At 35.7% G+C, this 21,653-nt stretch overlaps 1 protein-coding gene across 2 annotated transcripts in view; it reads right to left on the bottom strand.

Moving 5' to 3' along the window:
• Positions 1-21,653, bottom strand: part of KHDRBS3 (KH RNA binding domain containing, signal transduction associated 3) — a 248,424-nt gene that overhangs the window by 88,371 nt on the left and 138,400 nt on the right. For both annotated transcript variants that reach the window (XM_027860420.1, XM_027860421.1), the window contains one exon: positions 2,952-3,091. In XM_027860420.1, coding sequence (XP_027716221.1) covers positions 2,952-3,091 — 140 coding nt within the window. The remainder of the gene's footprint in view (positions 1-2,951; positions 3,092-21,653) is intronic.

Genomic DNA, 21,653 nt, shown 5'->3' with positions numbered 1-21,653 from the left:
TGTCTGATTGAAGTATTTTTTCTTTGACTTTTGATTTGCATTTTGGCTATAACATTCTTGGTAGCTTCATTTTGGGGTTTCTTTCAGAAGGAGTGACCAGTGGACTTTTTTCTATTTCTACTTTGCCTTGGGATTCTAAGCAATAGAGGCAATTTGCTTGCTTTCTAGTGTTTAAGTTTTCTGACTTCTCGTGTTTTTCTTTTGGGAGACATAATTTTTAAGTTGTCTCTAAACATCTTGGTATTAAGATCTACATATCTGCTTAAGTGGAGAACACATTTCCTCCTAATAACACTGTTTTTTGATTCTCTAGTTCCAGACCGTCCTTCACTTTTACATAACGGCATTTCTAATCAGTTTCTCTCTTTTCTTTAAGGTTCACTACTCTGGATTCAAGTTTTCTATTTTGCCAATTACTTGTTTTGAAGGCCATAAGTTCTGTTTTCACAATTTTTATTTATTTTTCAAACCATTCAGGAATACTTTGTTGTTGTTCCAAGCTCTCTTAGTAATCTACAAATTCCTGTGCCTCATCAAATGTTCATTCATTTTCCTGCCTTGAAATATTTATTCATAAAAGCCTAGCCTCTGTTGTCTGACCTGGAGGCAATATTCCCTTCTGTTATCGGTACCTTCCTTGTAGGTTTATCTCCTCTTCCTCTTTCATCACATGAAGTCATTCTGTCCATGTTGCAAGTCATACCCTTACATGTGGGTCCAAAGGAATATGATTTTCAGTCGCTGGAAAGATATCTTGGGATTTGGGGGCTACATTTTTTTAAAATTTCCTATTTATTTTATCTCTAAAAAAAAACACTGGGACAATAACTCTGTCTTATGATTTTTTTGAAATATTGATCTAAAAAAAAAAAAACGGCTCTGAAAAAGCCCATTGTGATTCAAATGGAGCTACTTGGCTACTCCTCTGAACCCAAATCATTCTGGCTTTCATTGAACAGCCAATCATAGGTACCAGCCCAAGTCTCTTTAGCTCACCATTTGGGTTTGAAGATCTCAGAGTGAGTGTAAATAGCAATTGTTTTCTGTACTGACCAGAACCTCAGAAGGTCTAGAGCTCCCAGACTGATTCCTCTGCGATGACAAACCAGGCCATCTTTTGTCTCAAATCTTACCTAGCCCTTAATCACTGAATGGGTGTTGCCTCAGACAAACTGAGACTTGGGAAAAATGTTAGCTTAAAAGGGCCAAGGCTGCCCACTGCATCTTAGGCCATTACCCATTTTCTTGACTTTTGTTTTGCCACTGGACTATGATGACTCTGGAGGAGGGGAGGAGAGAGAGTGAGGCTGATGACTCTGCACAGCTCTGCCTCACATAAATCCAATTCATGCACAAGTCAGGACACCATCCCCGTGGTATCATTAGTCCTTTTCCAGAAGGAAGGATCAACAATAACAACAAACAACAATAGCATAAAGAACAAGCGTAGTCTTAAAGAAGAGAAATAAGAAAATACTGGGTAGTGGGTTTCTGGGTATGAAATGCTGCTTATCAGATTTTTTTCAATATATTAATTGGTTTTGCTGATTTTGTTTTCTTCCCCCTTTCTTCTTTTAAAATTATTTGTCATATAGAATGACTCACTGGGAAGGGAAAGGGAAGAGATAGAAAGGAAAATTTAGCAACGTAAAAACAAAAAATAATAAAAAAATTTTTTGAAAGATGATTAGCATTCAGAAATAAAGAATGAGCCCTTTCGTACCACTTAGATCACATACAGAATACTGTGTTCAGTTAGCCCAAAATGTCTAGCTAGTCTCAGACCAGGCTATGCGCACATTCTATAAAGCAGCTATCCTAGCCACCTTCTTGCGATGTACCTCTTGGAAGAATAATGTGAATTCCTTGAGGGCAGAAACTTTCAAGTTTGTATCAGTATCCCCAGAGTTTAGTATACATTAAACATTTTTTTAAAAATAATTCATTAAGTCAATCATTCAGTTCAATTCCTGTGACACATATTACCAAGGAACACTGATATATTGAAAAGTATACAGAGGAAGACAACCAGGAAGGTTCAAGTCATGTGAGTATTTGTGAACGAATGAAGATGCTTTATCTGCAGAGGGAAGGGAAGGGAATAAGCATTTATTAAGTGCCTATCATGTGCCAGGCACTGTGCTAAGTGCTCTACAAATATTATTTTATTTGATCCTCATAACAACTCTGGGAGATAGGGGCTATAATTATTCCCATTTTACATTTGAGGAAACTGAGGCAGAGGTTTACTGACTTGCCCAGGGACACATAGCTAGTGTCTAAGGCTGGATCTGAACTCAGATATTGCTGACTGCAGGCTCAGAGCTCCACCTACTGTGCCTAAGATACTTGGGGGAGAAGGGGAATCATGATAGCTGTCTTTAAGTACTTGAAAAGCTATCATATGCAAGTAAGTTTCGAATTTTTCAGTTTGACCTCCAAAGCACAGATCTAGGAATAATGGGTCAATATTACAAAGAGAAAAAGCTAAATATGATACAAGGAAAATCTTTCTGATGATTAGAGCTCTCCAAAAGTGGAAGGAGCTGTAAGAACTTTCTAATACAGATGCACCACAGTTAGAAAAGACAACTGACATCAAATTGGACTTTATGTCAAGATGGTCCACAAGCACTATCATTTTCTTTCTTTCTTTTTTTGGGCAGTTGGGGTTAAGTAACTTGCCCAGGGTCACACAGCTAGTAAGTATAAAGTGTCTGGTCTGAGGCCAGATTTGAACTCAGGTCCTCCTGACTTCAGGGCCCAGACTCTATCCACTGCACCAGCACTTTCATTTTCCATTAATTGCAAAGGACAAGGACAGTACTAGTTAATTAATATTAACAAAGAAAAAATTTAAAATACTTATTAGAATTGTATGGTATTTAAATATCAAAAGCAATCAATAACATGAAATTAATTCAAATTAAGTGAGATTTGAAAGCACCAACCTCGATAATGCAGGAGCTGGCACTCCCCGCGCTCGCATTGGTGGTTTTCCACGAACAACAGGAACATCTGCATTTTCTGAACCACCATTCAAATATGTCAATTCTTGGAGCTGTGCTTGCCTGATTTCATCATTATAATCCTGAATAAAAGAGAGGTTTAACAAATTATTTTTCTGTTCACTTGTTACTATGCGAAAGACTTAAAAAAAACTTTTTCATATATTAAAAGAAGACAGTAAAATACAACAAGTCATTAATACAATTTCTAGTGAAATGAAAAAATTCTACATTGTAACTTGCAAAACTAAACCCATCTTAAATATGCCACTGTGCCTTGCTTTGTAGAGCTCCTTTATCTTATAATTATGAGATCAAACACCCCTAACACTACTCATACTCTGCTCTGGCATTATGCATATTCTCTTTTGAGAATTCTGTATTGCAAAGATTAGCATCGTGCTCCAGGTAGCATGGCAGAGTGAATCCTAGGACTTCAGCTTAGCTCACAACTATGAAGAGTGTTCTTCAAAGTGGATTCCCATGGAGAAGAAGATTGTGAAGGGAGATAGATGAGGAATTGGTAGTTTAGTTTGGATTAAGTTTGTGGACTGAGTTGTTGCCTTCTCTAAGAGAGTACTCTATCTCCATGGGTATCATAGAGACATAAGTAGGCTTTAGACAAAGGGATATTTGAGTTCCCAGGTGCAGCTGAAACACGGGAGTTGGGGAAACATTGAGTCAACGAGAGAATGGTAGGACTTCTGGGATGATATTAATCATGGTGAGGATGTGGAGTAAGAGGAAAAGGGAGAAGAAAAGGCCTCATGATCTAAGTCACAGTATACTGCCCTTTGGACATACAGATAAGGGATAAGTTGATAACCAAAAAAAGGCTAAAGAATATTATAAAAGATAAATTGGATAATTTTGGTTAGATGAAAAATTTTAAATATAAGATTCTTTTTTACCCCCACAAACAATTCCAATTCAGCTAAGATTAGATGCAAAATGGCAGAGGGAGGGAAATCCCTGCAGCAGTTTTCTTTGATATAGGTGTCATTTCCGAAGTATCTAAGTTACTGATTCAAACATAGAGGAATAAGAGCCATTCCTCAACTGATAAATGGTCAAAAAATATAAATAGGCAATTTTCAGTGGAAGAAATCCAAGCTATCTATAGCCATATAAGAAAACATTCCTCATCACTAATGATTAAAGAAATGCATATTTCGTAATTCTGAGGTTCCACCTTATAACCATAAGATTGGCAAAGTTGACATAAGAAGGAAAATACCAACTCTAAAAGGAACTACGGGAGTAAAGATTAAGAAGACTTGGAAAATCATAAGGCTAGTTTATGAGTGCTTTTAAAAGCCAGGAAGGATTTCATATTTGATCCTACAAGCAATAAGGAGCCATAGGAGTTTAATGAGTGAGGGAGGGGTTGGGGCCACAGGGAAGGGAAGGCTGACATAGATAGTAAGACCTGTGTTTTAAGGGAAATAGTCTTAACAATTTAGTAGAGGATGAGCTAGAGTGGGAAAGACTTGAGATAGTGAGAAGATTATTGCAATAGCTAGTCCAGGCATGAGTTAATATAGGTGGAGTGAGAATAAGAAGGCGGGGATGACACTGAGATTACAAAGTGGTGTGATTAGCCTGATGGTACTGACCTTGAGAATCAGAAGGGAAAGGTGGCAAGGTTCCCCCCTCCTTGGGGGAGGGGTAATAATGATTAGTATTTTGGACATGTTGTTTAAGATATCAGCTGGACATTCAGTTTGAGATGTCTAATAGGCAGCTGAAGATATCATACTGGAGGTCGGGAAAAAAGTTAGGATGGACAAATTGATCTGAGAAGTATTTGCAGAGGGTTGAAAACTGAATCCATAGGAGCCAATAAGATTATCAAGTGAAATGGTTTAGAATAAAAAGAGAAATGATCTAGGATTTGGGGGACATCCAAACAATTTGGGAAAACAGCCAAAAAAAAACCAGATTTATAGTCTATAAGTACCAAGCAGCAGGAGAATAAGAGGGAAAATAATGTGTTTGTCTTAAAGAACCATTTGTGTGTATGCCTGTGTTAATGCTTGTAAAGTTCTCTAAAGCCAGTTTTAAACACATCCTGGTATGAGTCAGGTATATTTTTGGTTTTTGAGAGTTTGTAGAAACACAGAACCTAGATGAAGCTCTAGCAAAGGAGACTGGGAATGATCATACATGTGAGAAAAGAAATGACAGAGAAGTGACAGGAAAACTTAAAGGAAAGTGTATCAAGGAGAAGTGGGTGATCAGCGTTGTCAAAGGTTACCAGGGGATCAAGAAGGATGAGGATGAGAAAAAGGCCATTATCTGCAATTAAGAGATCACTGGTAACTGTAAAGAGAGCAGTTTCAATTTCAATGAAGTCAGAAAAGTGACTGCAGAGGGGGCTCATACATAAGTTAGGGGACAGGAAATAGAGGAATCACTTGGAAACAGCTTAAACAAGCTTAGCCATGGAAAGAAGATGGCATATAGGAAGAGAGTGGGCATGGACAGATCAAACAAGGATTTTTATTGTTTTTCTTTTTTAGCTAGGGACATGTTTGTATTTGTAGGCAGTAGGGAAACAGCCAGTAAATAAGGAAAAATTCAAGATTTGTCAGAATAGGGAAGGCAGAGTCAACAACCTGCTGGAGAGGGATTTAAACCTTAGCAAAGAAAAGGGCTACCTCTACATGAGACTATGGCAATGGAGATAATGGGAGAAGACATCTGAATGATAGGAAATAAGGAAGAGGAAAGAAGAGGGAGCTCTTGATTAATGGCTTCAATTTTTTTCATTGAAACATGAAGCAAGATCTTCAGTTGAGAGTTTGAGGGGAAGGGTTCCATGGGAGATTGGGCAAGGGATGAAAAATTCCAGAATAGCTACCATGGTGAACGAGATAGTAAATTTACTTCTTCTTGTTGTTCAGTCATTTCTCAGTCACGTTCAACTCTTCATGACACCATTTGGGGTATTCTTGGCAAAATACTGGAATGGTTTGCCATTTCCTTCTCCAGCTCATTTTACAGACAGGGAAACTGAGGTAAAGACTGTTAAATGACTTGCCCAGGGTCACATAGCCAATAAGTGTCCGAGGCCAGATTTGAATTCGGGAAAATGAATAGCTGCCCTGATGAATTTATTAGGCTGTTGTAAAGGGTGCTGTGCTGCAGTGAGAGTATAGAAGAAATTATGTAACAAATTTGTAATGGACCTGGTTAACAGTTTTATAATTTTAACTGACAATTTTTTAGCAACAAAGGCATAGAGGAGAAGGCAGCAGATAGTGGGAGTAATCCAAGGCAGGGGCTTGGCAAGTCATGATTAGCAACAGGAAAATGGGGCAAGGGACTCAATTGTAGAGAATAGTGAAGAGAATAAAGCCAGTGCAGGGATGATGACTTGGGAAACAGCTATGGAGTAAAAGGTACTGGAACTGATGGTGAGGACAAAGAACAGCATGCTTACATGCTAGATTTTGCCATAATCCAGAGGTCCACTTCCCTAATTAGAAACACTAACATTTCCTCATCTGACAACAACCTCGTATTATTGTATGTCTCCTCATGCTTCACTCCTATCTCAAAACCTGTTCTTTGCCCTCCTTAAGACTCTTATTCCCTTCACTGTTTTTCCTCTGCTTTCACACTTGTTTAGAGTTCACCTTCTTGCGTCTCTAAACTCAATACTTTAGCTTGTGATTTGAACTCTATCCTGTCCTTTGTTCTTGAATCTTTTGCTCTCATCTCACCACTGGTCTACATTTGCCAAACCTCAGCCCTGGATTAATCTTATCATTTGTCTCCTTTTCTATTCACTGGCCATTGAACAAAGTGGAAGGAATTTCACAACTGTGCTTGGATACATTACAAATTTATGTCACCAACCTCAACTAAACCCTTACAATAGCAAGGCAATCCTTTTCTCACTCCCTAATTGATTCCTTGCCTCTCGGCCCACAGAAGCTATTCTGAACCTTCCTTCTTCCTCCTCTCCCTCCTCCTCCTCCTCATCTCAACTTTACTAAAAGACTGAGGTCATTTGAAATGAGCTCTCTTTTCTCTCATTCTCTTAATCTCAAAATCCCACTGTTTCTGACAAAATGGTCCTTTTTTTAGTCAAAGCCAACTCTCTCTATGCCCTCGATCTCATCCCCTCCCATCTTCTCCAGGAGACTGCCTCACCACTCATTTCTCTCAGGAATCTTAAACTGCCCTTTGCTTTCTTTCCATAAGGCCTCCAAAAGTGCCCAAGGCTCCTCGTCCTATTAAAAAAAATCTCCATTAGACTTCATAATCTTAAGCTATTTCTCTCTCTCTCCTTTTCTTAAACACCTCTCTCTCTCTCTCTCTCTCTCTCTCTCTCTCTCTCATTGTCTCTACTTCCTCTTCTCTTAATTCTTTCGCAATCTGACTTCCAACCTCAACAAAACTGATTTCTCTAAAGTTACCAATGATCTTCTAATGGCCAAATCTAATGGTGTTTTTTTCAGTCCTATCCTTCTTCTATCTGCTATATTTGACACTGCTGACCATTTTCTCCTCAGCTATTATGTTTCCTGACACTGTTTTCTCTGGGTTTGCCAGGCTTCTTTGTTGGATCATCATTCACAAAATGGGACTGTCCTGGACTCTCATCTGTTTTCCCTTGGTATCTTCTCTCTTGGTAATCTCAGTAACTCATGGGAGTTTAACTACTGTCTCTATGTAAATGACTTCAAGATTTACACATCAATATCCTCCTAAGCTTTAGGCCCAGGAAACAGTCTATTAAATAGACATTTCAAACTGATTTCCCAGAGACATCTCAAAAATAACATGTCTAAAACTAAACTCATTATCTTTCTCCCTAAGCCCTCCTCTCCCTTCAAAATTCCGTATTTCTGTTGAAGATACTACCATCCTTCCAGTGCCAGAGGTTCATAATCTCAACATTATTCTCAACTGCTTCTTCTCTTTTATTTTATATAGCCAATCATTTGCCAAACATTTCAAATCCCTCAAATCTAACCTCTTCTCCACTCACATAGCTACCAACTTAGTTCAGAGTCGCATCACCTCTTGCCTTAATTATTTCAATGACTTCCTAATCTATCTCACTGCCTTAAATCTATCACTACTCAGTTTGCTGTAGTATATTGCTAGCCAAGAAATTTTCCTTAAATATAGATCTGACCATGTGAGTCCCATTCTCGACTAACTTCAGTGGTTGTTGTTGATAAACGCTGTGTAATGTTTCAGGGCTTGAAGTAACCATCAGAATAATATATGCAAACAAGAGCACCTGAAGAACATCATGAATGACAGAGAATCTCCCTTTAAACTTCAATTATTTGGCTTAACAACTTGCAGTATATGAATGTATTGGAATACTACTGTGCTATAAGAAATGCTGAACAGGCAGACTTCAGATAAACCTAGAAGGACTGATATGAACTGATGGTAAGTGAAGTGACAAGAACCAGGAGGGCACTGTACATAGTCACAGCCACACTGTGTGATGACTAACTTTGACAGACAGCCCTTCTCAGCAATGCAAGGATCTAAGACAACCCCAAAAGACTCATGATGGAAAATGCTATCTACATCCAGAAAAGAACTATGGCATCTGAATTCAGATAGAAGCATACTTTGCTCTTTTTCTTTTTCTTTTTTTCCCTTTGTTTCTTCTTTCTCATGGTGCCTCCCATTCGTTCTAATTCTTCTTTATAACATTACTAATATGAAAATATGTTTACTAAGAATTGGGGCAGGGGACTGACAGATCAGAACTGTCAGGCTATATCAGATTGCATTCTGTCTTGTGGAGAGAGGGAGGCAGAGAAATTTTAAAACTCAAAAGTTTATGGAAGTAAAAGTAGAAAACTAAAAATGAATAAATTGAAAAACAAAAAACAAAAACAAAAATGAACTTCAATCATGGACAATCACTCCATCTTAGTGGTGAACACTTTTGCTGGGCACAAAAAAATGTCAAAAACATGTCTATGTGCCTCCTCTCTAATCTTTATGAAATTTTTATGCAACAATACATAAACCATGTTAAAACACCAGGAAGAAATTGATAAGGAAAACGTAGTCCTTCCTGAGCGATATTCAACAATGGACATAATTATCTTTACTATTTTGTAATTGACTAAAAGACGCAAAACATATGAGATACTGTTGAATGTATTTATTGATTATGAAAAAAAATTTGGTAGATCAAATGGTTTCCTCAAACAATCTTTTCCAAAAAGGATATTTTTTATTCATAAACCAAAATTATTTGAATTTTTCTTGAAACACATCATAGATATAATTCTGAACAATGACACTGACAATAAATGTATGAAATAAGTGATATGTATACAGTTATATGTTAACAAAAATGAAAATTTAAAAGAAATGAAATATTTTCTAAAGAAACATAAACATGACTAAATTAACAGGACATAAAATAATGTACATGATATGTCTTCAGAAAACAAAATTGAAATATGTGTAAAGGAGTACCACCAAGAAAGTGGGAAGAAGAACTTGGTCCATATGGATTTCCAGTTTGAATTTTATAAAAAATTTAAATTAGTATGTATGCTAAATAAACTATTCATTAAAACTGAGAAAGAAAAAACTCTATAAAACAAATATAGGACATCCCAAAAGTCTTAGTGAAGTTTGAAGCTATTAAAGCTTGAAACTCACTTCTGAGAGGCAAGATGGTAGAGTAAGCAGTAAGTCGCTTTCACTCTCCCTTATTGACCCAAAAAACCCAGAAAATATCACCCCAGGAAAAACCTGGAACAGTGGAGCCAGCAGAAAGAAGAGTTGCAGCAGTCTTTTAGCTTGTTGAGACTAGGGAGATTCACAGGAAAGGTCTCTCTTGCTATGGCTGAAGGGCACCAGTATAGGACAGGAGGCGTCTAGGCAAGCCAGCAGCATGCTCCACCTCAGCAAACCAGCAAAAGATCCTGAGCCCTAAGGTATGGGAACTGGCAAGTGCCAACACCAGGACACTCTCCCTACTCCTGCCAGTATTCTTTGGTATAGCCAGGAAAAGCAGCAGACACCAGTGCAGAGATTCATTACATGTGCTAGAGGACAGGCAACCACCAAGAGCTGAAACTACCCATACTCTAGCACAGCCCCGGGTGAAGAGCCCCCAGCAGTCAGACCACCCCTACCCTTAGCCCCCACCCCCTGAGCTGCAGCATAACCCTGGGGAAATGCAGAAAAACCCTACCTGGCCTTGGCACACAATAGACACCACCACCAGCTCCAGCTCAGCGCCAAGTAAGCTACAGCCTCTACAGCCTCCAGCTACCAGAACCTGAGGCCCCAGCACAGAAAGCCAATAACCAGGCCCCAACCCCCACCACAAGAAGCATGGGACAGTGCACCATGTGCCAAAGAAGCAGATATCAATTTCAAAAGCCAGGAAAAAGGCAAAAACCATAAGCAAAAAGTAACAAAGAAAAACAAAGACAATAGATTCTTACTATGGGGACAGGGAAGATCAAAACACAAATTCAAAAGACGACAGCATTGTCAATATACCGACATCCAAAACCTCAAAGGGGAATATGAACTGCTCTCAAGCACAAAAAGCCTTCCTAGAAGAGCTCAAGAAGAATTTTAAAAGTCAAATAAGAGAGGCAGGAGAAAAACTGAACAATTCCTCTAAAACTACAATTGAGATAATGGAAGAAAAAGTGCACTGAAGAAAACAATTACTTAAAAAGTACAATGGCAAAATGGAAAAGGAGGTACAAAAGCTAAATGAAGAAAACAATTCATTAAAAATGAGAATTGGGCAAGTGGAAGCTAATAAGTCTGAGAGATCAAGAATCAGTCAAACAAAATCAAAAGAATGAAAAAACAGAAGAAAATGCAAAATACCTCACTGGAAAAGCAACTGACCTGGAAAATAGATCCAAGAGAGATAATTTAAGAATTCCTGATCTACCTGAAAGCTATGATCAAAAAAAGAGGCTGGGCAGCATCTTTCAAGAAATCATCAAGGAAACCTGCCCTAAGATCCTAGAACTGGAGGATAAAATAGTCATCAAAAGAATCCACCAATCACCTCCTGAAAGAGATCCCAAATTGAAAACGCCAAGTAATATTGTAGCCAAACTCCAGAATTATCAGGTGAAGGAGAAAATACTGTAAGCAGCCAGAAAGGAAGAATTTTAAATATCATGGAACCACAGTCAGGATTATGCAGGACCTTACAGCTTCTACATTAAAAGATTAGAGGGCTTAGAATATGATATTCCGTATGGCAAAGGAGCTTAGATTACAACCAAGTGATTCAATTACCCAGCAAAAGTGAGCATAATCTTTCAGGGGAAAAGATGGACATTCAATGAAATAGGTGACTTCCAGACCTTCCTGATAAAAAGAACAGAGTTCAATGGGAAATTTGATCCTCAAATATGACTCAAAAGAAGCATGAAAAGGTTAAAAGGAAAAAAAAAAACCAAATAAACAAACATGTTATTCAATAAGGGCAAATTGTATACATCCCTACATGAGAAGATGATACCTGTAACTCTAGAGAACTGTATCTTTATTAAGACATTTAGAAGGGATATACTTAAACAGAGGGGGTGGTATAAACTGACTTTGATGTCACGATAAAAAACCTAATTAAGTGGTGAAAAGTGATTATAATGGGAGAAGAGGAAAGGAGGAGAGAAAAAGGGTAAATTACATCAGATGAAGAGGCACACAGACATATTACAATAGAGGGAAAGAAGGGAGGGAGATGAGCATTGTTTGAACCTTACTCTCATCGAGTTTTGGCTCAAAGAGGGAATAACATACTTAGGTATAGAAATCTAACTTGCCCTATAGGCAGTAGGAGAGGAAAGAGGAAAGAAAAGGGAGGGGATAATTACAAGGGAGGGCAGATTGAGGGACATGGTGGTCAAAAGCAAAACTCTAGTGAGGAGGGAAAGGAAGAAAGGAGAAAGAAAAGCATAAGCGGGGGTGGGAGGAGAGCATAGGATAGAGAGAAAGACACAGATAATAATCATAACTATGAACGTGAATGGGATGAAGTCTCCCATAAAAGGGAAGTGGATAGCAGAATGGATTAAAAACCATGATTCTACAATATGCTGTTTCTAATAAACACATTTGAAACAGAAGGATACACACAGAGTAAAGTTAAAAGGCTGGAATAGAATATATTATGCTTCAGCTAAAGTAAAAAAAAAGCAGGGGTAGCAATTATAATCTCAGACAAAGCAAAAGCAAAAATGGATCTAATTAAAAGAGACAAGGAAGGAAATATATCCTACTAAAAAGCACCATAGACAATGAAGTAATATCATTACTAAACATATATGCACCAAGCGGTACAGCATCCAAATTCTTAAAGGAGAAGTTCAGGTAGTTACAGAAAGAAATAGATAGCAAACTATACTAGTGGGGGACCTCAACCTCCCCCTCTCTGAACTAGGTAAATCTAACCACAAAATAAACAAGAAAGAAGTTAAGGAGATGAATATAATTTTAGAAAAGTTAGATATGGTTGATCTCTGGAGAAAACTGAATGGGGACAAAAAGAAATATAACTTTTTCTCAGTGGTACATGGCACCTGCACAAAAATTGACCATGTACTAGGGCATAAAAACCTCACAATCCAATGCAGAAAAGCAGAAATATTAAATGAATCCTTTTCAGATCATAATGCAACAAAAATTACATGTAATAAAGGGCCATGGAAAGATAGACTAAAAAGTAATTGAAAACTAAATAATCTAATCCTAAAAAGTGAGTGAGTCAAACAACTAATCATAGAAACAATCAATAATTTCATCTAAAAGAATGACAATAATGAGACAACCTTCCAAAACTTATAGGATGTAACAAAAATGGTTCTTAGGAGAAGTTTTATGTCTCTAAAGGCTTACATAATAAAACAGTGAAAGAGAAGATCAATAAATTGAGCATACAACTAAAAAAAGCTAGAAAAAGAACAAATTAAAAATTCCCAATTAAATACCAAATTAGAAATACTGAAAATCAATGGAGAGATTAATAAAACTGAAATCAAGAAAACTATTAAACTAATAAAACTAAGAGCTGGTTTTATGAAAAAAAATGTTGATAAATGTTCAAAGACTATAAACAGGCATCTCTCAAATGAAGAAGTTAAAGCTATCTACAGTAATATGAAAAAAAGCTCTAAATCACTATTGATTAGAGAAATGCAAATCAAAACAACTCTGAGGTACCACATCACACCTATCAGATAGGCTAACATAACAAAACAGGAAAACGATAAATGCTGGAGAAGATGTGGGAAAACTAGAAAACTAACGCATTTTTTGTGGAGTCGTGAACTGATCCAACCATTCTGGAAAGCAATTTGGAACTATGCACAAAGGGCTATAAAACTGTGTATACCCTTTTCTAGGTTTGTATCCCAAAGAGATCATACAAATGGGAAAAGGACCCACATGTACAAAAATATTTATAGCAGTTCTTTTTGTTGTGGTAAAGATTTGGAAATTGAGGGGATGTCTATCAGCTGAGGAATGGCTAAACAAGTTGTGGTATATGAATGTAATGGAATACTGTTGTGTTATAAGAAATGATGAGCAGGCAGACTTCAGAAAAACTTGGAAAGACTTACATGATCTGATGCTGAGTGAAATGAGCAGAACCAGGAGAACACTGTACATAGTAACAGCCACACTGTGTGATAACTAACTTTGATAGACTTATCTCTTCTTAGTAATGCAAGGATCTAAGACAACCCCAAAAGACTCATAATGGAAAATGCTGTCCACAACCAGAAAAAGAACTATGGAGTCTGAATGCAGATAGAAGCATATTATTTGCTTTCTTTCTTTTTTTTTTGGTTTCTTCTGTCTCATGGTTTCTCCCACTGGTTCTAATTCTTTACAAAATGACTAATGTAAAAAATAGATTTAATAGGAATGTATATGAGGAGCCTATATAAATAATAAAAAAGCTTAAAACTTTAGGACCTGTTACAGAATCATATAATAATAGCTAGCATATACAAATATATATATAAACACAAGCATATATATAATGCTTTAAGGTTTGCAAACCAATTTCAAATATTATAAATATTATCTCATTTTATCTTCACAACCAGCTTAGGAGACAGGTGCTATTATTATCTTCATTTTACAGATGAGGAAACTAAGGCAGACAGAGGTTAAGTGACCATTATATCTTATCATAATGCCAAAACTAGGAAATAATAAATCAAAGAAAGAGAAATATAGACCAAATTTATTAATGAATATAGACTGAATATTTTTTTAAAATCCTACTAAAAAGACTACAGAGAAAAATCAGTATAATGAATACTGATTTGCTCTAGGGATACAAAGATGGTTTAAGATCAAGAAATTAACATCACTACTCATAGTTTAAGAAATTGACAAAGTATTGCATTCATTTTGCTTAAAAAGAAAAACCTTACAAAACAGAGGCTTTGTAAGAAAGGCCACTTTTAAATTCCGTTAAAAAATCTATCTAAAACCAAAATATTATTTGTAATGGGGAAATATTAGACACTTTCCCAACAGTTGTGGGAATTAAACAAACAAAAAAAAAAGTATGCACTACTTTCAACTGATGTAGTTCTAGCAATGATAGTGACAGCAATTAGACATGAGATTTAAGCATAAGCGTTTATACAGAAGAAACACAACTATCCTTATTTTCTGATAAAGTGATTGTTTGCTTAGAAGACTGCAGTGAATTAGCAAATAATGGAGGCAATTAAGTTCTCTTAATTATCAAGTTACATGATAAATATACAAAAATAAAACTATCAGAAACAGTCAAAACAGAAATAAAAAGACAGCATTCACATTCACAATAACTAGAACATACAAAAACTATCCAGGAGTTAATTTATTAATGCAAATGAAATCCTTTAATAGATACAATTATAAAATACCCCCAAAGAAATAAACGACATAAATAAATGGAGGGATATTCAGTGTTCATGCCTAAACACAGCCAATAAATTAAAAACGATATATTTTAAGTTAGTGCTATACTCATCACACTACTAAGTAAATATTTTATAAAGACAAAACAATAACAGCATAATAATAAATTAATATTGATCTAGAATTGCAAGGAAAATAATGAAAACAAAAAGGTAGGAGTGAAAAGGGCATAGAATTTCCCAATTTCAAATCACACTATGAAGTATTGTTTATCAAACCAATCTACTACTGAATAAAAAAGAAAAATAGATAAGATGAACAGACTAGGTAAGGAAAGTTTAGAAACAACTAAACTTAAAAACTCTGTTTGATCCACCTATGAACATAAATTACTTGGGGATGAATTTCCTATATGACAAAAACTGCTAGAGAAATGAAAAGCAACATGATAGGAATTATGTTTAGACAAACTCCTTATATATAAATATCATATACCACAATAAATTCAAAATACAGGCATAAGCTCAACATTTAAGGACACATCATAGGAAAAAAAACACAAAATAAAAAGCATTTGATCAAGTACCTTTAAAGCCATGGCTAAGAGGAGAGTCCTTAACCAAACAAGGGATGATAAAGGCAGTCACAAAAGATAATAAAACAATTTTAATTAAATGAAATTGAAATCCTTTTGTCTCCAACAAAATCAACACAACTAGGCTAGGAAGAGATAACTCCCCACTGGCTGGGAGTGAGGAGAACATCTGCATCAAAAAGGTTTAATGTCTAGGAGCCTAAACAAAATATATGTGGAGATAGTACAAGACTCAGAACCCAAGAGCTTTGGGAATGCAAATTACTTCCAGCACACTGACACATCCACTACCTTGGGAAGCAACCCCTATGGAGATGCAGCCTGACAACTACTCTTACAAAGCTAAAACCACAACTACTAAAGACCCAGAAAATAGTTTTGTCATTAAAATCCTTGGCATTGTTCTGTTCAACATCAGAAACAAGCATGATTTTTATCAATGGAAACAACATTAAAGAAGAGTACTACCATCTGTTTTGCTGCTGCTGAGACTTCCAAGTCTGTAGCCCCTTCCATTTGAATGTGAGCTCCTTGAGGGCAAGGGGCTATCTTACTTTTCCATTTGTATCCCTAGTGCTTAGCATTGTGAAAGCACTTAATAAATGCTTTTTCATTAATTTTCATTCATTAAATTTCATTCATTCAACTATAAAAAAAATTTACCACAATAAAAGATAAGTACTTGATAAGAGATTCTTTTTTCTTAAGACCCAGTCTCACCTATTAAATGAGTGTGTTTTGTCACATGGGGAATAGCTGAACAAGCCATTCCCCATGTGACAAAAGAAAAAAAAACAAAGAATGGATTATTTTGCTACGAGAAAAGATGAATATGAAGATTTTAAGAAAATATGGGAATATTCTTATTAAATGATTTAGAGTGGAAAAAAGTTGAACAAAGAGAATATCTATAATGGATACAAAGAGATAAAAATAAGAAAACTAAAAAGTAGCTAAAATCTAGTAAATTATGACAAACAATCTTAAGACTTTAAAAATTGGTAAGAAAAATATATCTTCTACCTCTTAGCAGATAGATGGCAAATGGTGGATGTGGAACAACACATCATCAATGTCAAAACCACTGTTGTTTTTGTTGACATTGAATAGACATTTTCCTGTGTTACAAGGGAGAGTTCAAATGGTAAAAGGGAATGGAGTGGGGAAATACCTGGTGTTAAAAAGGAGGCAAAAATAAAATTTTAAACTATTCTTGAATCCAACTGAGTTACAGTAGTGAATTAGCATAACCAATTTTAAAAACCTTAATTCCTTCTGATATAAAAAGTCCATGCTTCCAAGAATTAATTCCATCTCACAAAAGCTAATCAAAATATTAAAGAAAACACACACAGAGTTTTTGTACATTAAATTTCATCAGAACAAAGTCATATGTAGGTTTTAATAGATCTTAACAATTGTCAGCACTCTACATCTTTCATCTTAACTGAAAAACCAAAAAAGCTCAGAACAAACAACTCTCTCGCAATGTCTTGTAAAAGAGAAAAGAAAAATAGAAGAGTAAAAAGGTTGAGGATGGAAAGTCAATATAAATGAACAGCAAGAATTTAGGACAGCAATTGCTCAATTGCACTGGATTTCTGTTCATGAAAATTATTGCTTAACTAAATATGGAGTATAATATATTGTAACAAGAAAATGATACATTGGGAAATCTGATACATTTTTCTTACTATTCTCCCATTAGTCTTTGTTAAAAACAACAGACCTGGAGTTGATTCATCCAAGTAGGCAGAAAGTACAGTATTTAGAGGTTCCCTAGCTGTATACTAAAAAGGAAAAGGAGCCATCTATGATTGGAAATATGCATACACACAGATGTATTATATGTATTTAAACAAAAGCTATTTATCAAATTTTTCACCTAAAAAAAATAGAAGGAAAAAAAAAAGAGCATCTGAGAGAGAACAATTCAGTTGGGTACAAGATAAGCCTGGGCTGAAACCATATAAACCAGCAGGAGCAAAAAAAGCAAACAATCTAATAAAGGTTAAACTCTAATAAGTAAATATTATATAATAAGGAATAGTGACTTGAACACTGACAATGAAGGGAATTATAAAACAACAAATTCCATGAGAACAAGAGAAATAAAAGCAAGCAACTTTACAAAGGGAGGGAGGGAAGGAACAGAAGGAAGGAAGATTTACTAAGAGCCTACTATGTGCCAGACACTGCGCTAAGAGCTTTACAAATATGATTTCATTTGATCCTCAAAACAATCCAGGGAGTTAAGTGCTATTATTATCTACATATTACAGTTGAAGGAACTGAGGCTAAGTGATTTGCCCAGGATCACACAGCTAGCAAGGGTCTGACACCTGATTTGAATTCAGCTCTTCCTCATTCCAGACCCAGTGCCTTTCCACTATGCCACTTAGATGACACAAATTAAAGCAGAATTTTAAAATACAGTAAGAAACCAAGAATTATTTGAGCAAAGTAACAAGATAGGAATAAATGGAAGAAAATATGAGGTCTAGATAACAGTAACAATAATAATTACTGCTACAACTACTATCACTACCACCATTAAAACCCACCACTATTATCACTTGACTTGGAAGATACGTCTCAAAGACAGAATCTAATAATCATTCACTTCCCTGAAAACTGTGATAAAAAAGGCTTATTTACTATAAGTAAGGAAATCATTTTTAAAATTACCCACAAATAGTATAAACAGAAGATACAACAATATCTCTGGAGTCAGAGAATATGAGTTCAAATCAACTTTCTGATAACTACCTTTGGAAAAGTCACTTGTACAGCCTTGGCTTAAATTATTTCATCTATAAAATGAAGGGGTTAGAATAGAGACGTATAACCTCTGAGGTCCTTTTCAGGGACAGATTTGTAATTCTCAGGAGATATAACGCAAATTGTCAGAATTTATAGAACATCACTGGGAAAGGACACTAGATTTAATTCATCCATTAAGTATTCACACAGAGATTTCAGGTCAAAGTATAATTAAGGCAAGCAGCTTTGAAAATTCAGACATAACAAGAAACTCTAGTCAGAATCACTCAGGACTACTCCTTCAACTTGAAATGAAAGAAAAAACTGGAAAATGATATAGTAAAAAGAAAATGAAAAGACATACCCCCTAAAATCATGTGACCTTTTTTCTATAGGAAAAAAAAGGGGGTTTTACTAGTATGAATAAGTTCAAAACATTTCTTTTAAGAAAACAACAATTGGGTAAGAATACCAAAACAAACTAAATCATAAACAAATACAGCAGCCAAAAGAAATAAAAGGAAGGCAGATAAGCGCAAGTAATTCTGCAGGGTGAGATAACAGCAGAGATAGCTCACCATCCCATGGCCATTTCACATGGCCATGAATTGCTACATGAAGAAAGACAAATGCCATGGCAATCAAATTACCAAAGTGATAGTGGAACTACAGGAAGAGAGGTAAAATGAGTAACCAGAATTATAAAATAAAAAATAAATTTTTTCTATCAGAACAAAAAGGAAAAAAAAAACCAAACTACACCTATCAAACAAAAAAACCTGAAAAAATGGCAGAGAAAACGAATGAGAAGTATCCTATCTTAAGGCATACTACAAAAGAGGAATCATCAAAGCCATATAGTATTTTTTAATGCTGACAAATGGAAAAGATTATATGCATAAAACAGAAGCAACCAAACACAATGTTTGACGAATTCAACTATTAGAATAAGGACTCACTATTCGACAGAAACTGCTGGAAAACCAGGAAAGAAGTTTGGGAGAAATTAGGTATAAACCAACACCTAACATCATAAACTAAATGAAAATAAGCTTGAAATGAATGCATGACCTAGACATAAAAGGTCCTATCATAAACATATTAGAGGAATAGGGAAAGAGATTGTGGCTGCTTCTAAGTGCTCATCTTTCATCACCTATCTGCATTCTTTGACATTATCAATTACTGTCCTCTCCTTACTTCTCTCTAGGTTTTGTGACAGTGACCTCTCCTCATTTTCCCATAACTGCCTGACCATTCTTGATATATCACCTTTGCTGGATCTTCTTCTCAGTCTTGCCTGCTAATCATAGGTGTTCCCTAACACTCTCTCCTATGTTCTCTTCCTTTCTCCTTCTGCATTATTTCCCTTGGTGATCTGATCAACTGCCAAGGACTTAATTATCTTCCCTATTCAGATGTTCAATAAATCTGTTTCTCTAGCCCTAACCTCTCTCCTGACCTTCAATCTCATATCTCCAATAGGATGCCCCATAGCCATCTTAAACTCAACAGTTCCAAAACTGAACTCATCATCTCAGCCTCCCATCTGTGGCCAAGGTCTATAGATTCTACCTTATCTCGAGACTCTGACAATCTTTCCACTCTGATCACTTCATACTCAGGCTATTGCAATAGTTTTCTGATTAGTCTCCTTGCAACAAGTATCTCCAAACTCTAATCAATCTTCCATTCAACCATCAAAGTGACCTTCCTAAAGTACAGTTCTTACCATGTCATCCCCCCTCTTCCTGACTCTATAAACTCCCTATTTCACCTCTAGGATCAAATATAAAACCCTCTAGCTTTTAAAACTCATCATAATCTGAAACCTACTTACTTTTATAGTCTTTTTACACTTCACTCCTCTCTATTTACTCTATGATCCAATATCCAATGATAATGGCCTGCTTGCTGTTCCTCCCAGAAGACATTCTATCTCCTGACTTCATTTGCACAGGCTGTCAGCCATGTGTGAAGTGTTCTCCAAATCATTTCTAACTCCTGGCATCCTGCAGGTTCCGGTTAAAATCTCAGCTCCCACAAGAAAGATTGCTGGAACTCCCTTAATGATAGTGCCTTCCTTTTAATCTTGTTTCCAATTTGTCATGTATATATTGTTTGTATATACATGTTGTCTCTGCTATTAGATTATGATGTCCTTGAAAGTAAGTAGTGCTTTTTTTATTTTGGTCTTTTTTTGTACCTCCAGTGCTTAATGAAGTCCCTGGCACATAACATAAGACTATATTTAATAATGCTTGTTGACTTGGCCTTTAACAGTGATAGGCAAAGAGTTCTTGACCAAAGGAAAGAAGAATGACAGAGATAAGTTGTACATTTTTGAAAAGATAAAATTGGAAAGGTTTTACACAAATAATGCAAATAAAATTAGAAGGGAAAATAGTTAACTAGGTGGAAACTAAATTTAGGGAACTAAATTTCCCTAAACAATGCATGATATCTAAGATATATAAGGAATAGATAACAAAGGCATTCTCTAATAGATAAAAGTGTATGGACAAGCAGTTCTCAAAACAAATGCAAATTATCAACAATTTCAATAAATGTTGAAAAAAGATGGTTTTAGAGAAACCTGGGAAGACATGTATGAACTGATGCAGAGTGAAGTGAGCAGAACTAGGAAAGCAACTTATATAATAATAATAATAATAATAATAATAATGATAATAATAATAATAAAGAAAAATAACTTTGAAAGACTTTTAACAAATCTTATCATAAAATGAACTTCTATAACTCCCAAAAAGTGATAAAATAGCATGCTACCCCTCGTGACAGAAACTAAGGTGAAAAAGAGACATATTTTTTAATAGGGCAGATATGTGAATTTGCTCTCCTTTACTATGCTTGTTAGCTGGATTGCTTTTTTTTCCTCCACAAGAGGTTTTTGACAGAGATCTGGAATACACTCATATAATAATAACAATGACAATGATAAAGATTATAATAATAGCTAGCATGTATATAGTGCTTTAAGGTTTGTAGAGCTCTTAAGTAATATTATCTCATTTGATCCTGGGCAGTAGGTACTATTATTATCTAGTAGGTGAACCTTGGGCAATAGATGCTATTATTGTCACCATTTTACCGATGAGAAGACTCCAAATAGAGGTTAAGTGACTTGCCTAGGTTCACAATGCTAATAAGTATATGAATTAGAAGGATTCAAATCCAGGTCTTCCTGATTCCAAGTATAGCAAACTGAAGTGTTTGTGAAGAAGATAATTTATAAGCAATAGACATACAAGTAGATAAGAGTACAACAAAAGAAGAATTTACAACATTATAGTCACAAATATCTAATAGGAAATTACTACCTGGGTTTTCCACTTGACCAATAAACACATGTTCAAAAC

The sequence above is a fragment of the Vombatus ursinus genome, unplaced genomic scaffold (assembly GCF_900497805.2).
Source record: "Vombatus ursinus unplaced genomic scaffold, bare-nosed wombat genome assembly UNPS02014180.1, whole genome shotgun sequence".
NCBI classification, from domain to species: Eukaryota; Metazoa; Chordata; class Mammalia; order Diprotodontia; family Vombatidae; genus Vombatus; species Vombatus ursinus.
The sequence above is the reverse complement of the archived record's forward strand: the minus strand, read 5'-3'. Positions and strand labels throughout refer to the sequence as shown.